Genomic DNA, 16,491 nt, shown 5'->3' on the forward strand with positions numbered 1-16,491 from the left:
GAGCAGCCCCTTTCCGATCTGAACTCGATCGATTAACGGGACAGGGGGTATGCCGAGCACGCCCCCAATATAGCCCTAATGCAGTCAATGAAACTCCCACAATTCCTAAAACAAGATAACATTTATTATACCAGCGTGAATTATTATCACACTGTTCTTTCATTGTAGGCGGTAGGCTTATACAGTTTGTCGCTACCGCATCGCTATCCCCCCCCTCCCCTCCCTCCCCCTTCATTGCTTTTAGTTTCTTCTCCTTGTTTTTCCTGTTCCATTCCGCTAATTTCTTGCCCGCAGCAACTCTCCCTGGATGCTTCGGCGGTAACGTCACTTTCTCTATGTTGCGCTGTGGCGTAGGGAAGGTCGTCCCTGACGGAGTCGTTTGCGGTGTGGGCTCCGTCGGCGGGGCCGGAGTCGTTTGCTGAGTCGGCGAAGTTGAATCCATTTATTTCAGGTACTATATTAAACCCGATTTTTTTAAAATTTAAATGTTACCCGTAATTAAACCGGTGGAAATTAGAGCAATCACGGGCCCCCACGTGTACGCTATCCGCCCTGATAATCGTTTTATTTCACTGTTTAGAATAAAATCCTTTTTAAGATCAGTGGCATAGTTATCTCGATCATCGATTGGAACTACCTGACTGATTGCACGGGCTCCTAGATCTATGAAACTTTGAGTGATGGTATCACTTATAAGAGAACTGTATTTCGCTTCATAGACTTTAAAGGCTCGTGTTATGAATTCATCTTTCCAAGTTTCCACTTCTCTAACTGTAATCTCCTTACCAAAAAATAACTTACTTTGACCACTTGCGATGACACAGAGTATTTTTTCACGTTTTGTCTCTATTATGGATCGATTATTGTCCGAAGGCGCTGAAGGTGCCGAAGCCCCTTCGGAACCATTCCGGTAGGGCGCTGCCATATTTGCCGCTGCCGATGACTTTATTAAATTCTCCATTGTTTGCAGTATGTATCTATTCTTAGTAAAAAATAAAAAATTCGTTTAAAACCTGAATCCGAAATAAAGTATTAACATAGTCTGGAATGTTAGTACCCCTAACAGAACCGTACCGACAGGGATTCCGACAGGGATTCCGAGAAAATTCTCCTCCATTTAAATCTATCTGTATATAGAAACACGAATAATGAGTACAGACTTATTCCCAGTTGCTTTTCAATTGAATAAGACGAGCATACCAACAGTACAGCATGCTGATACCCCCCCTTCCAAACCGGACGGGGGAATAAAACCTATTCTCATGGACTTAGAAATATATGTAACGCCGACAGATAAATTTACTTTTCATCCACGGGATATATTTAAAGATAACGTAATCACTCATCGATCAGCGAAAGAAAGTAATGTCTGGCTGGGCGGTCCAAACATGAAATATTGGGACCAGCAACTGAATTTCGCTGTATGGTGCAGCACTACTGGTTGTGGTATATCATTCGCCCATCTCTTTGATAAGAAATTTCCGCCCCAAATACGATCATTCTGCCGTTTCCATGTATACTTTACAATACGTCGTATCCTTCACGAAATGGGCGTTGCACTTCCAGACGATACCCCCACCTTCAAAGCGGGCGACAATCCATACAATCTCGTCCAATATGAACTTCTCTGTACAGAATTTGGAAATATAAGTCCAACGAAGTCCGACTTTCGATATCGCAAAGGCCAAAACTCAGGTCTTGGTTATGGTTATGAATATTACACTAACCGTGGCCCCGTTCGACAGCCAAAAGCAATATACAATGGTCGGGACTTTTTCCTCTCCGCCGACGGAGGCGTTTTCTATACACATACCATTTTTGGAAAGAAAAAACATAAATTGTCTGACAAAGATAGACCACACTATTATTTCTTCCGAAATGATGGATCGGAGGGACAATATAATAGTTTCATTCCTCTGAAGGGAGACTCGGGACTAACAAAGGCCGGTCTCGCTCGCCTCAATGAAAGCCTTGAAGCCTACGTATATTGCATACTTGGCGCACAAGCAAATATTCGTAGTACCATAGTGGGTGATACTGGCAGCGCAGAGCAAGTCCGAAAAGAATTCGGCGTTCTCCTCGAAGATGAAATTCGCAATACCGACAAAGTAATCAGTTATAGGCGATATCAAGACACAATAATGAATACTGGTGTCAAACTTGATATGGCAGTCTCACCAATTTACTTCTCTTGCCGTCTGAGATGGTCATCCTTTCGGCCCGGCAATCTCAGGTTATAATAATGAATTGCAATACGCAACAGAATCTATGACCTTCGGGGTGAATGGTGATATAAACACGGAAGTTCGAGAAAGTGCTATACATGAGATGGAAGGGGGGGAGGAGGGGAGGGATCCTGTGAAGTGGCAGGACGAGCCCGGAGAGTCACCTCACAATGACACGACTCGGTCCCCGAAGGCCCTTCGGAACGCTTCGGAACGGGCAGCAGCAGTGACCGGCGCAGACCCTATTCATGAATATGGTAAAATTGGTTTGTTATCTTTAGCAATATTCATTACATTTATGTACAGTATATAGATCCGATGTATGCAACTGTACCATTCAACATGATTATAACTGGACCGACAAATTCTGGCAAAACGGAATATGTAATGGATCTCCTCACCGGTCCGTACCTAGGAAAATTCGAATATATAGTTTTCATTTGTCCGACATTCATGAACAATAAAACGTATAATAAAAGATTCATTTTCACTGATGACAATGTGTTTGTGTTTCCAGTCGGACTCGATGCTGTGGATGATACACTAGCCTTCGTACGGAACGAATGGGCCGGTACAAACACTTTAATAATCCTCGATGACTGCGCCGCGTCCAAGATATGAAGAAGCGCAGTGACGTTTTAGTCAAACTTGGTTTCAGCGCAAGACACGACGGACTATCTGTCTGGGTTCTGACTCAGCAATATACTAGTATTAGTAAACCATTTAGGGAAAACATACAGATGTTAGTACTTTTTACACGCCGAGCAAGACAGACAACAAAACTATTATTAAAGAATATGGAATGGAGGTGTCAGAACGGGAGGCCACGGACCTGGTCAGACAATTGAAAAGTAGGCCATTCAGTAAACTAGTATTTCATTTACGGCATCCGTACGACATAAAATTTTTCATATAATATAGCAATTATGGAAGCTGAAGCCGAAGCCGAAGGCACTCTTAGAGAATTATATTACAACCCGAAAACTGGTTTTGGAGGTGTACAAAATTGTATGACGCAGCACGGGCCAGCGGACTCCACGTCACTAAGAAAGAGGTACAGGACTGGTTAAAAACTCAGCTAACTTATAATCTTCATAAACCGGTCCCTCGTACTCGTGGCGCGTTCCGAAGGGGCCGGCGCGTTTTCGTAACATCGATAGACGCCCAGTGGGAAGCGGATCTTGTGGAATTCCCTTCACCATTCGCAAAAGAGAATAAAAACATTCGATACATGCTAACAGTAATCGATGTGCTCAGCAAATATGCATGGGCCAGGCCGATACAGTCAAAAACGGCTGATGATACGTTACAGGCGCTACAAGACGTGATTAAGAAATCTGGGAGAAGGCCCGACAAACTTCAGACAGATGAGGGGCGGGAATTTACTAATCGAAAAATGCAGGGGTGGTTGGAGGAGGCGGGAATTCACTGGTTTCACACCTACAGTGATAAAAAAGCTAGCGTCGTTGAACGTTTTAATCGGACGCTTAAGACGATGATGTGGAAATACTTTACATATAAACAGACACGTTCCTGGCTTTCTATTCTACCCCACCTTCTCGAGAATTACAATAACACCGTACACGGAAGTATCAAAATGAAACCCAGGGACGTAACAGAGGAGAACGATTGGCAGGCATTTTATACACTATTCGGTCCTGAGTTGGCAGCCGGGGGAGCCAACCCTGAATTCAAGCCGGGAGAACGTGTCCGAATTACAAAATACAAGACCACTTTTAAGAAAGGATATTTGCCAAATTGGACAGAGGAGATTTTCGTAGTTTCAAAAGTTGTGTACGCAGCTGGCTTGGGAACACCACCAGTTTACAAAATAAAAGATCTGAATGGAGAGGAAATACTCGGCACTTTCTACTCCGATGAACTTCAGAGCGCACCTTCAGAACGCGACGAGCTGTACAGAGTAGAACGAATTTTGAAGACGAAAAAAATTAGAGGAAAGAAATATTATCTGATAAAATGGAAAGGTTATCCAGAAAGTTTCAATAGTTGGGAGCCGGAGGAAAATGTTATTAGTACTACGTAAGTACTTCGTAAGTTCCTGTGCTGGTTCTAGTAAGTACTACGTAAGTTCCTGTGCTGGTACTTGTCAAGTACACGTAAGTTCCTGTGCTGGTACTTGTCAAGTACTAACGTAAGTATTTACGAAAGTTATTCAATAAGTACCATGGAAAAAGTCTTAATTTCTTGAAAGAAGAAAGTGTCAGTTTACCACCCCGCTTCCACCCACCTGGCCAAGTATTTATCATGTACTGTCGTAAGTAATGTTCACTTATTGCATCTTTTTCGGCCGTATGTGGATGAGGTGGTACCCCCTCAGTTCCTGAACATATTAAGTTTGCAAGATCTTCAAAGCGACTTCTCATGTTGCCACGGTCCGTTCTTTCGAGCGCCCCTTTTTCAGCTTTATCAATAAGTTCTGGCTGAAGTATAATGTACACAACTGACATGAGCCATAGACAAGTAACTCCAAAGTCCACCCTTTTCATCATATCAAGTGCTCGTAAGTCAAACGGAGCATTATAAGCACACACTGTTTCACAAGCATTAAGAAGTTTGTGTAGGTTCTTGAGTGAGACTCGACGTTGTTCTAGTTGTTCTTGACCAGGTGGGAAGTACGCTTTTTCAAGTTCCTCCTCCTCGAAACCGTCTATTAAAAATCCCTGGCTGCCGCTGCTATCGCGTGAGCCGCGTGCCGAAGGGCTGCCCCATGCAATTCCAAAGTCAAAAGCTTGTGGAAAATCTACTGGTCCGACTGTCTCTGTATCAATCGTTGGATTAAGTATATTCTTGAGAACTTCAGGCGTAAGGGGCTGACTAATTACCAAACATGGAAGCCTGTAGTCGTGGCAAATTTCTAAGAAAGTCTGTTTGAACTTGTTGTGAATCTCTTCTAGTTCTTCTAAGGCGGTACCGGTGATTTCGTACGACCTGGCTCGAGTCAACACATTCCGCCTGCAATAATCCCAAGGCATATCTTTGAATATGATAATGAAACTGGGTAAATGGTCAAATGCTCTAGAAACAATCTTTTTTTCTTCCGACTCCGTGGAAACGCCCCGGATTCTAGAAAAAGTTAGATGTTGAATTATGGAAGAGTCACAAATAATGTAGCGTTCCGAAGGGAGGGGGGAGGAGGAAACCTCCTCCCTCCTCCTCCCAGCCTGACATTGTAAACTAAGAGTATGTTCTATAAACTGATTCTGAAAATCGGCAATCGAAACGTGGCGCCCATTATAAAAGTCGGCAATGTTGCTGGAAAAACTAGTGTCAAATTCTGGTACGTGATACACCTCCGGTCCCTCCGCCAAATTTACTGCATCGTAACTCTTACCACTTCCAGTTGGTCCATTTATGAATATGTATGACATTTTGGGGATACTATATCATAGAAATTTTTTTAAAAATTTTTTTATTAAGATATATACGATAAGACAATGACAATCCTTTCTATTTCAGATGCAATAAAATACTTGAAACCGGAAAAACATCAAAATTGATGATGGAGGCAAATTAGTATTTGGTGAATATGTAGATCCTTTCATATACGTAGACAGTGAGCTAGAAGTAGTTTTCAACATCGGACCTAAATATGGTTCTAGAGATCCTGCTACATGCGATGGGGTGTGTGTCCGTTGGCAACCGAGTCTTCAAAAGTTTACCGATTTAATAATATTCCGTACCCTAGGTGAAAGTTTCGATGCAAGCGGGGCTAAAAGTTATGCTGCAAGCCTGGCCGCTCACTCCAAGAATACTATCGGAACCGTCACCGAAGGGAATCCTATCGGAACGACCTGCAGATTTTACAATCCATCTAAAGTGTATCAGAAGCGAGGGAGCGAGGGGTCTCAGCCGGGCATGAGGTATTTTAAATTTCGGTTTAAAAGAGGGGGAGGGGCTCACGATTTCGCTACATGTATTGATATGGTTCAAGAAATTGACTGCGGTTTTAAAACAGTGAGCCCGTTACTACCAGTCCGAGAAAATCCTGCTATTGTACCTCGTAATATCCGAAAAGGTAGTAAGATAGAATTCTTAGCATTTAAACCGCGCTTAAATAAACGTGCCCTTTCTTTCACTGTTGAGAGATTAATATTTTGTGCTGCGCCTAATAAACCAGAATTCAAGATGCGGAAGAACTAGTCGACTTAGAAAGATTAGGTGAGATATATAAACAAATAAATGCTGACAAAAATATTATAGTGGATTTTGATGAATTAGAATAGATATTTCTTTTAATAAATTTATTTATGATATATATAGGACAGTACAATGGATCCAATCGTGAATGAATATAAGATAAACCAATTGGTCGATATACTTGACCTCGATTTAAATAGAGGGCTAGACACTCAGAATTATCTGTATACCATGACTCACACAGATTTAACAGATTCTTCAGGTAAAGGTTTTACTCTAGAAAATCCCTTCGGTAAAAAACCATGGATAGATTTCAATGATCTTAGAGAAGAATTGGTGAAGAAATGGGAGAAGGTGCCGCCGCAGTTTATTCCAAGGAGACTTACTGTGCATTACAGCATAAAAAAACGTCGCTTACGGAGAGCATTCAAAGATGTAGTTATAGAAAAAGATTTTTCCTACGAAGTCAAGCGAGTCGAGGATATCGCGCAGATTGATATCGAAGGTATGCCAAAGAAAGAAAGATGTACCGTGTTTATACAGAAATGGAAGTCAAATTCAAAATCCAAAAGATCAAAGTGTGCAAAATCGTACACACTATGTTAACTATAAGGGGGTATATACACAAAAGATAAGGGAGGGGCGGCAGTGAAAGAACAATTAGTAAAAGACTACAAAGAATGGCTTGATAAAACTGAAGCTGTTGAGGGTTCTGGTCTAGTTCTCGAGGAGATACTTAATTTTAAAGTAAGACTGGTAGAATTACTACTTGGGCTGGCCCCGGCCCCCAACTGCCGGAATGGTTGAAAAATAAGAAATGTGTGAGCGATCTTGTGCTACTCAGAGGCGCCGAGAACTGCTTCCAGTATGCCGTCGTAGCAAGTTTAAAGTTAGCCGACCCCGAGTTTCGTAAAAAGAAGGCTGGTAATACCAGAAAAAATTGGAATACGTACTCTCCATTTATAGCCGATTACTGTTGGGACGGCATTCCATTTCCAACACCCGCCGATGATACTATTTTCGAGCGTTTTGAGCGACAAAATCCGAGCATCAGACTCAAAGTATTTCAGATCTGCGAGTCCGATCCCGATCCGTCCGGTATAACTGTGTTTTACGGAGCCCCTAACAGAACCCCTCACGGAACGGTTCCGATAGGGGAAGGTGGAACCGTTCCGGAATCGTCCAGACAGCAAGATTTTACTAATAGTCGGCGCAGATGGGAGTCACTATGTACCAATTACTGCGGAAAATCGCCTTATTAATTCTAATAAAAATCGTAAGAATGTGCACAGACGGAAGTGTATTTGTACGATTTGTGGAAAAGGATTTGCGTCAACAGGAGAGTTGGAAGAACATGAGAATTATTGTGGAACAGACACTGCCCAGCCAGTTTTTCCTAAGGAAGTATGTCAATTCGAAGGACATCGGAAGAAGGTCCCCGCCCCCTACGTCGTCTATGCAGATACTGAAGCAATTATTGAGAAGGGGACCGGTCGACATATTCCAATTTGTCTTTCGTATGTTATGGTGGAACGGTGGGGCGCCTTCGGAACGGGGCGACCACCCACTGTTTATGGTAAAAGAACATTCACAGGTGCTCTCCTGTGTTACAGACTTTCTAAAGGATATGAAAGAACGAGCTGAGAATTATTCGAAATCGTATTATTTGAAAATAAAACCAATGGGGGATCCTTCTAATTACAGCAATCCAGTCTGTATTGCATGTGGAGAGCCGGCAGGATACCTAGACGGTGATGATACTTTTTATTGTGAAAAGTGCCGTCCGTTGAGAACCATTCCTATCTACTTTCACAACCTCAAGGGATACGATGGTTCTTTTATTTTGAAAAAGTTACATGAAATCGACGTCGGAGGGGACCAGAGCCTAAAATCATAGCTAAGACGGGCAATGGTGGAATTATGGGTCTCTCGAAAACATTTATTTTTCACGCCTCAATTGTTGTCGATGGGGAGATGGAGATAAAGAGACGCCACTTTTCTATAAAGTTTATGGATAGTGCTCAGTTGATGTCTGGGTCATTGGCGAAGTTGGCAAAAACTGTGCCGGACCACGGATGGACGGCAGTACCACTTACGTACCCGGACATTCAAAGGGCGAAAGGTTTCTTCCCCTACGAATATTTAGACTCGGTTGACAGACTAGAAGAGAGCCGGCTCCCGGAGAGGGGCAAATTTTATAGCGAATTGACGGAAGAGGGGATTTCAGAGTCTGATTACGAACATGCATTGCGAGTATGGGACGAAGCTGGATGTAAGACGATCCGCGATTATATGGAATTCTATTGTGAGACTGACGTTCTACTTCTTGCAAATATATTTGAAAATTTCCGTGACACATGTTTAGAAGCGTACAAGTTAGATCCAGCCCACTATATGTCAGCGCCTGGCTTGACATGGGATGCTATGTTACTTTACACGGGTAATAAGTTTAAACTCATTCAAGATGCTGAGCAGATGACTTTCGTACAACGGGGAATTCGAGGCGGCATCAGCCAGTGTAATATTCATTATTTACAGACAAATCATCCTGCTTACGCTGGCCCCGCCGGCGGGAATTACGATCCAGAGAAGCCGGTGACCGAAATAAAATATCTCGATGCAAACAATCTCTACGGCTGGGCAATGAGTCAGGCAATGCCTACGGGCGGACTTCATTGGATGGAATGGGAAGAAGGGGGGGGCGGAGCCGGAGGGGTGGAGCCATGTCCCACCTTTCCACCAAGTTTTCTAGAAGTAGACTTAGAATACCCAGCCGAATTACATGAAGAACACAGCGATTTGCCATTAGCACCGCATCACTATGAATTTCCGAGGCAGGGCGGTCGACTGATTACAAGTGTGATGGACAGAGAGAGATACGTCTTACACTACAAGTTGCTGGAATTCTATCTTCGGATGGGAATGAGATTAAAAAAGATTCATCGGGTGCTTGCTTTCGATGAAGCTCCATGTCTCGCGAAATATATTGACTTTAACACTAAAATGAGGGCAAAGGGGAGGACAGATTTCGAAAAGAATTTCTATAAGCTGATGAATAATGCAATGTTCGGCAAGACAATAGAAGATGTTCGAAAGTACAGAGACTTTAAATTTGTTTCGGGCCACAGTAGTACGGATAGTGGCCGTAAAAAGATTCAGAAGTATAATCCAAAGATGAAACATATAACTTTCATAACTTCCGAAGAGGATGGCGATTCCTGCGACAGTGCCCTACTGGAACTGAAACGGATGAGCATAGATATGTAAAACCAGTTTTCATCGGCGCCGCAGTACTGGAACTTTCTAAGCTGCTTATGTATGAGACGCATTACAATTACTTTCGGGTCAAGTTCCCTGGAATACGATTAGCCTACATGGATACTGACAGTTTTGTTTACAGTGTGCCGATCCCGAACGCCTCCCCGGACGGCTCACGCGTCAGCACTTTCAATGATATAGTCCGAGAAGATGTTGAAAAGAATGGCGAGAAGTCTATATATGATACTAGTGGGATGAGCTCCGCAATAGGGCCCAACTTTCCGAAGATTAATAAAAAAGTGATAGGTAAATTTAAAGATGAGTTGAATGGTGAACCTATTCTTGATTTTGTCGGCATACGCTCGAAAGTGTATGCTTTTCGAACTCCCGTTTCCGAGACGAAAAAAAATAAAGGGGTGAAAGATGTTTGTGTTAGAAAACATTTGAACTTTGAAGATTATAAAGATCTATTTGAAACTGGGAAGGAGCCCGAGCCGGCACAATTTACACAGTTTGTACGGGAAAAGGCTGGAGAAATCCGTAGTGAAAAGCGTAGTAAAATCATGATGGCGCCAAATGATATCAAACGTGTGCAGTTATACAATCCAGACACGGACGAATGGCTGGCAGAAACATGGCCGATAGGACGGACGACGGGTTTAAAATTGTAAAGACTTTAATCTACTATTTTCAATAGAGACCAGGGCATCACTGATAACATAAATGTGGGCAAATATATTATCATTGTGAGCGTCATCGCCAACCACGCGGTATCTTTCTTCAGGATCTCAAGTTGAATTCCGTCCTTTGTGTTCATTACTTTTAAACCATTTCCATGAAACTCAATATCTTTAAAACTACGCAGATCGATAAACAGACAGAATTTATTCTTCAAATAATCGGCCTCATCTATATCAATTTCACACCAATCTTTATCTTCAGCAAAATACCGTCGCACCTCTCGCCAAAATTGTCTTGGTATCATCTTCTGAGCGTACACTTTATTTGCAATGCCTTCAATCATTACAGACACAGATTCAATGGAGGGGTTAAAGAAAAGTTCACTGTTCAGTTCTGACTGATTCTGATTTTTAGTGAAGAGTATAGCGATACCTCTAATGCTACGTCGTGGTACATTTATATTTTCATTGATAACCGTGTCCGATTCTTTGAATGGGATTGTTCTAAAATAATGTATATGCTCGTAGAGAAAACTTTTCCCATTGTTGTAATAACCAGCAGTTGACCTCGCGAGATCGAGGTCAGAAATGTCTCGTATTCCATTTGAATGTTTTTAATTTATAATTGGTTGTAATCAGTTTATTACTGACAATTAATTGGGGGGCGGGTGCCAACGTAATTTCCCATTCGATATGACTCCCTAACGCTTTTGGATATGCAACTCCATGACCTGTTATGAGGGGATGAGTGAGACGAATAGCATATTTTGTTTTATATGTGTCGAAAAGTAAATTATCACCCACGACGGCGGCATCTGCATCGGCCGCGCCACTTCTCAATTTTCTTAGATTTTCGTTCTGAATTCCGTACAGTGTCATGTTCGATCTCTCCTTTTTATGTTTGAAGAGATCACGATAGCATTCAATGAGGTTATATTTACTCAAATCGGAAAGTGCCTGGCCCTCAAATGTGAGTTTCATACGCTCCACCAAATTTTTTGCAACATTTTGTACTACACGGGTAGTTCCACCTCCCATTACTTCGAGATCAAAAACCAGGTCGAAAGTATCTGGAACTAAGAGTACTCCGCTTTCTAACTTCGGACATCGTATGATAAGTGTCTGGCCTGGATCTGCCTCACTTGGATTATGAGCAATCACATGATGAGTTCTTTCTGACTTCGTTCCATTCGGTATTCGGTTGGTGAAAGTCGGTGATAATGTTCTATCGTACCCCATTTTCGTGTAATGTATATAGTAGAAGAAAAAAAGAAAATAAATCACATCTTTACGTAAATATTTCCGTCTGCCTGAAAGATAAATCGATTGCCTGTGTCGCGAATCAATCGAAGAACCCAATATTCTTGGAGATGATGAGCCTCTTGGTCATCCTCAGTATCCTGGAATACAGCTATGAATTCTAGTCGCTTAAAGAAGTTAGTCTTCTGACATTCCTTCACGAAAGCTAAAATGTTATGATATAGATTATCATCTTTGAGTCGGACACCTGGATTTGCTCGAAGGATATGTCGATTTACCCGCCGGAGTTTGCACCATTCCAATTCGACAGAGAAACCAAACAGGTCTTTATTTTTAGAAAGAAACTTTGCAATATTCTTTTCACCAAACATGTTGATGCCGTAGGGAGTGTCATATATTAATACATAATTTTATTTATAATGACTAATGTTAATCCAGTTAAAAATATCCATAGCTGTTCTCCGACAAATCCGACAACCGATCCTGCTGTTTTTAATAGAAAACTGACGAGGGAACCGATTAAACCTGGTATTGCAGCAGCACTTTTTGCGGCCAATGTTTTTAACCATTCACCAAATTGCTTTACAATTTCTTTCGCTTTTGTATATACTTTGGGCGGACCTGAACCTCCTGCGTTTGCTCCTCCTCCCCCTGCTCCCGCTCCTCCTCCCCCTCCTTTAGTTACAGCCAGGGCAATTGTTGATATTGCCATTCCAAGGCAGTCAGTATTGCAGCGATTGTTATACCATTTCGTTTAAATAACTCTGTTAGCTTCAGTCTCAGTGACAATTCTGGATCGGAAATTACATCACGAAGAGACCTAGTCGTAGCCAGATTTTCACGTGCCTCACTGATCTTACCATGTTCGTATTCAATTCGATTGTCAATTTTAGCTTCTCTTGTTATGAGTTCAGCTAGTAGTTTCTTGGCTTTTTCTTTTGCTTGGGTGTGATCTTCAGGAATTTCCTTTAACTGTTTTTCAACTTCTCTTTTCTCTAGCCTTATTTTAACTTTTTCGTTGTTAAGCTCGCCAAGACGCATATTCGCAATCCTTAATTCATCATTAATAGCTCTATATTCTGGGTTTAGATTGTTCCATTGTTCGATTTTATTTTCAAAAGCTTGTATTTTATCTGCATTACCAGAAGCATCTCGCCGTAACTCTGTCAGTTCATCTTTGTATACACCCATGTCTTCTGGCGTCATCTTCTCAGCTGGTATTTTATCATCTATCACATCTTTAGAATGCAATTCACGACTCACATTTTCGGGCTCTGCGCTAGAGCGGCCCCCTAATACTTCTCTCATAAATTCATGTCCTCCTTTTTCTCTCATTAATGTGGACAGCTTATAAAATCCACCTCCTCTATCTTTAGACAGCTTGAGGTTTTTATAATACAGCTTTCCATCCCTAACCTCAGATTCCGTAGCCAATACATTTAGTGCATCCGGATCAGTAATTTTATTATAGTCTAAGAATTGTCTAACCTTATATATTTTGCTTCCTACTCTAAGTTCATCCAAACGACCCACCTGCGGGCTATCGCGTGAGCCAGCCTGGGAAGGACCGGCTTCTGCAAAGGTATCATCATCATAGGAAAAAGTTGTTTCAGCAGTAACATCGTCATCGTCATTTACATTTGCATCATTGATATCCTGGAGTGCTATATTTTCTTCTCCTCCTTCTGCCATATGTCTTTCTATATTACTACAATTATTTTTTATCCCCCCCTTACATATACAGTAAAAAATGCACATCTCAGTTGTTGAAAGCGTTGAACAATTGGCTGATTACATAGAAAGAACAAGTGCTGCATATCGACGAAGTTATAAATTAATGGGTCGAATTGATATGGCTCTTAATATTACTAAAGGAATTCTTGTAAGCTCTGCTGTAATAGCAGCAATTCCGACAGTTCCGGTACTGTTAGCCTTAACTCCTATACCAGGTGTTGTTATTGATGTGATACAAGGGAAAACTGGTGTAGCAAAGAGACGAGAGAAATATAACATTATTATGTTCAATATAAACAGCTGCTTACACAAATACAAGAAAAAGGCGCAACCCTTCGGAACGAGGAGGCTCCGGGGTCAGAACTTATTCAGGACATATTTCATCAGGCGCTAGAAATTCAAAAACAAGAAGGATTTAGTCCACCTCTGGAAAGATATTTAAGACATTATGGATTGAATGGATATGAAATTTAGTTCGCACCGATAGGAACTTCGTGTTCAACATCAGCTAGACTCCGCGACCGGCCGGACTGACAACGGGTTCCTTTATATAGGCTAGTTTGATGACCCGGTTGACTCACACGGAATTTCCCGTACATGTATAAACATGCTCAGCAGGGAATTTCCCGCTTAGTTCAGGCTGCGCCAAACCCTGTTGCGCATGCGTGAGTTCGTATATAGGTCAGGGTCACACTTTAGTTACATGGATGGTTAAATTTTCCTTCGCTTCTGTAGATAAATGAATAAAATGGGTGTAAAATTCTTATTTTGTCCTGGAGGTCAAATATTCCTTACTACGTCCGCGATCTTGCAAAAAGACGAATCTTGCCAGCAAATATTGTATCAGAGTTAATGAAAGACCTATCACCACAACTGGCCTGAAAAGGGACAAGTACTTGGGGGTAAAGACGAGATTGAGATAATAAATGCAAAGACTTGGTTGTATTGTAAACTCCTGCACAGAATATCACAGAGTAAAATAAATATGTTTCAAATAGGTTGCAATTTCACCGTGACGAAAATAATATTCGCGACAGAATCATTCCAATTTTTAGGATCATATTATATTAGTAAAAAGTAGTTACTAAGTGAGATAAAGTTAGCGGGATAGTTTTCTGATGCAGTGCCGTTTTACACCCTTCCGATCTTATCCCGCATATGCTCCGCCGGGATTATTTTTGCGCTATATAGCTGATGATTCGGTTCTTTCAAGGGGGTGCTGACAATGTTTTCTTATTTAAGCTGCAGTTTCAAGTATATTTTTCCATTTGGGATAGTCACTTGTCTCCGTAAACAAGGTAATTATTGGAAATAATTTTGTGTCAAATATAATTTTAAGTCTCCTCGAAAAGTGAGTGTTAAACACTCAGCAGTTTTCATGAATACTCAAAATTATATTAGCCAAAGATTCCCCTGAGAATAAAACTTTTAAAAAGTTGCCAGAAATGAATGTAAAGAATGAATTTTTTTTAAAACCAAAACCCCAACAAATTAGCTACAAATTATTAGTTTTCAAAAATTCACTCACCAAGCCAATAAAGCAATATCCTTCAAGAATTCATATATCTCCGGTACAAGTACGGCAAGATTTATGAAACAGGACACGACTAAGAGAACCGAAAAGTGAATGAAGAAACCTGTTTCGAAGATGAGAAGTTCAAAACGATTGGAATTAGAAGTAGGCATGCAGCAGAGTAGTTTTGATCGTGGACTTTCTGACTGGAGTTGCAATCCGATAGAAATATGACCAAACTCCAAGATAAGAGGATATTTTAAAAATCAATTAATCAGGACTTCTTGGGATGCTTTAGAGATGCGGCAACACACACATTTGTTTAACTGCAAATATATTATATATATATATATATATATATTATATATATATATATATATATATATATATAATATATATTATTATATATATATATATATATATATATATATATATATTACACGTATACGGTATATATTACGTGGTTTGAAAAGAAGGTGAAGACATGAAGAAAGTGTAGACATGACCATGAATAGCACTCACCAAACACAGCATATGCCACTTGAAAGCCAGCGTACCGACTAGCTGAAACCTAAGCATATGAACAAATGAACACGATATGAAATCACCTTTTAAATTCACGTAGTATCGCGAATTTGCATTCAGTTAGTTTTAACAGACAATAGTCTGCGCCTCAAAATTGAAAGACCTAACTTTTTGCTCAAACATTGCTTCAAGTAACTGTCATCCACTTTTTCACAAAGTCTAAAATAACGAGTAGGGGTCGCCGTGCAAATTTGGAACTATAGAAATGAATTTACCGATATTTAGAAATTGAGAATTATCTAATAGTTGCCATCCCGCTGTTCATTCCACGGGAGATAACCTTTCTTGACTTACAACAAAACTAAAACTTTGAAACTTTATTCACTCCAGGAAATTGAAAGTGAGCCCATACAAGGCGTAAACCCCGTCCGTATATATATGTACCGAAGATGCATTCTACATAAGTCAAATACACAATGCGATACCATGACATTTTATTAACCTCCATCCGGTTTGCTTCGGAGTAAACAGTAAAAACACATGTATTTTATTACTTCAATGAGAAAGTTCAGAATCATAAGCCCCAAATTATTAGTTTAAGAGTCAACGTAACATTATATATTTTAAACCTATCTAAATGGCAAATCTTGGATTTTTCTGTTGACGGTTCGTAGTATTTGAGAGCGATTTATACTGTTTTGCATTTTAAATATTCAGAGCTTGATTTTCAAAGCAAACACGCGGCCATAGTTCAAGAAGGAATAGATAACGAAAGTTTTGACAAAATTTCACAACTTATTACAATATTTTTACAGAAATCTGTTTGTTACGAACACAAAAAAGGCATTTTAGCAGCGCTATAATTGTAAATATAAGTTAAGACTCTTCAAATACTTACCACTCTCATGGCAGGCGTAATCGAAAAAATTTTATTTTCAGCGACTGCTGGTACTACAGAATGGTCTCCCTTGAACACTGATAACATATTTTCCCTGTTTTGTTGATGAGAAATGCCAAATTTGATTACTTGCCTTTGGCAATAGGCAATGCGCGTCTTTTGTCAATATAATTAGCTTATGCTCACAGAACTTATAATCAAATATCATTCTGCACACTAACATACCACATATTCGTTTAT

General features: G+C 40.6%; 1 protein-coding gene across 1 annotated transcript in view; it reads right to left on the reverse strand.

Moving 5' to 3' along the window:
• LOC139121430 (stimulated by retinoic acid gene 6 protein-like) overlaps window positions 1-16,491 on the reverse strand; it is a 29,534-nt gene extending 13,043 nt beyond the window's left edge. Inside the window, exons 1-4 of the mRNA XM_070686289.1 lie at window positions 16,252-16,491; window positions 15,351-15,399; window positions 14,844-14,952; window positions 14,112-14,193 (exon numbers count right to left, since the gene is read on the reverse strand). Of these exons, the coding sequence (XP_070542390.1) occupies window positions 14,112-14,193; window positions 14,844-14,952; window positions 15,351-15,399; window positions 16,252-16,338 (327 nt within the window). The 5' untranslated portion in view covers window positions 16,339-16,491. The remainder of the gene's footprint in view (window positions 1-14,111; window positions 14,194-14,843; window positions 14,953-15,350; window positions 15,400-16,251) is intronic.

This window comes from Ptychodera flava, chromosome 21 (genome assembly GCF_041260155.1).
Source record: "Ptychodera flava strain L36383 chromosome 21, AS_Pfla_20210202, whole genome shotgun sequence".
NCBI lineage: Eukaryota > Metazoa > Hemichordata > Enteropneusta > Ptychoderidae > Ptychodera > Ptychodera flava.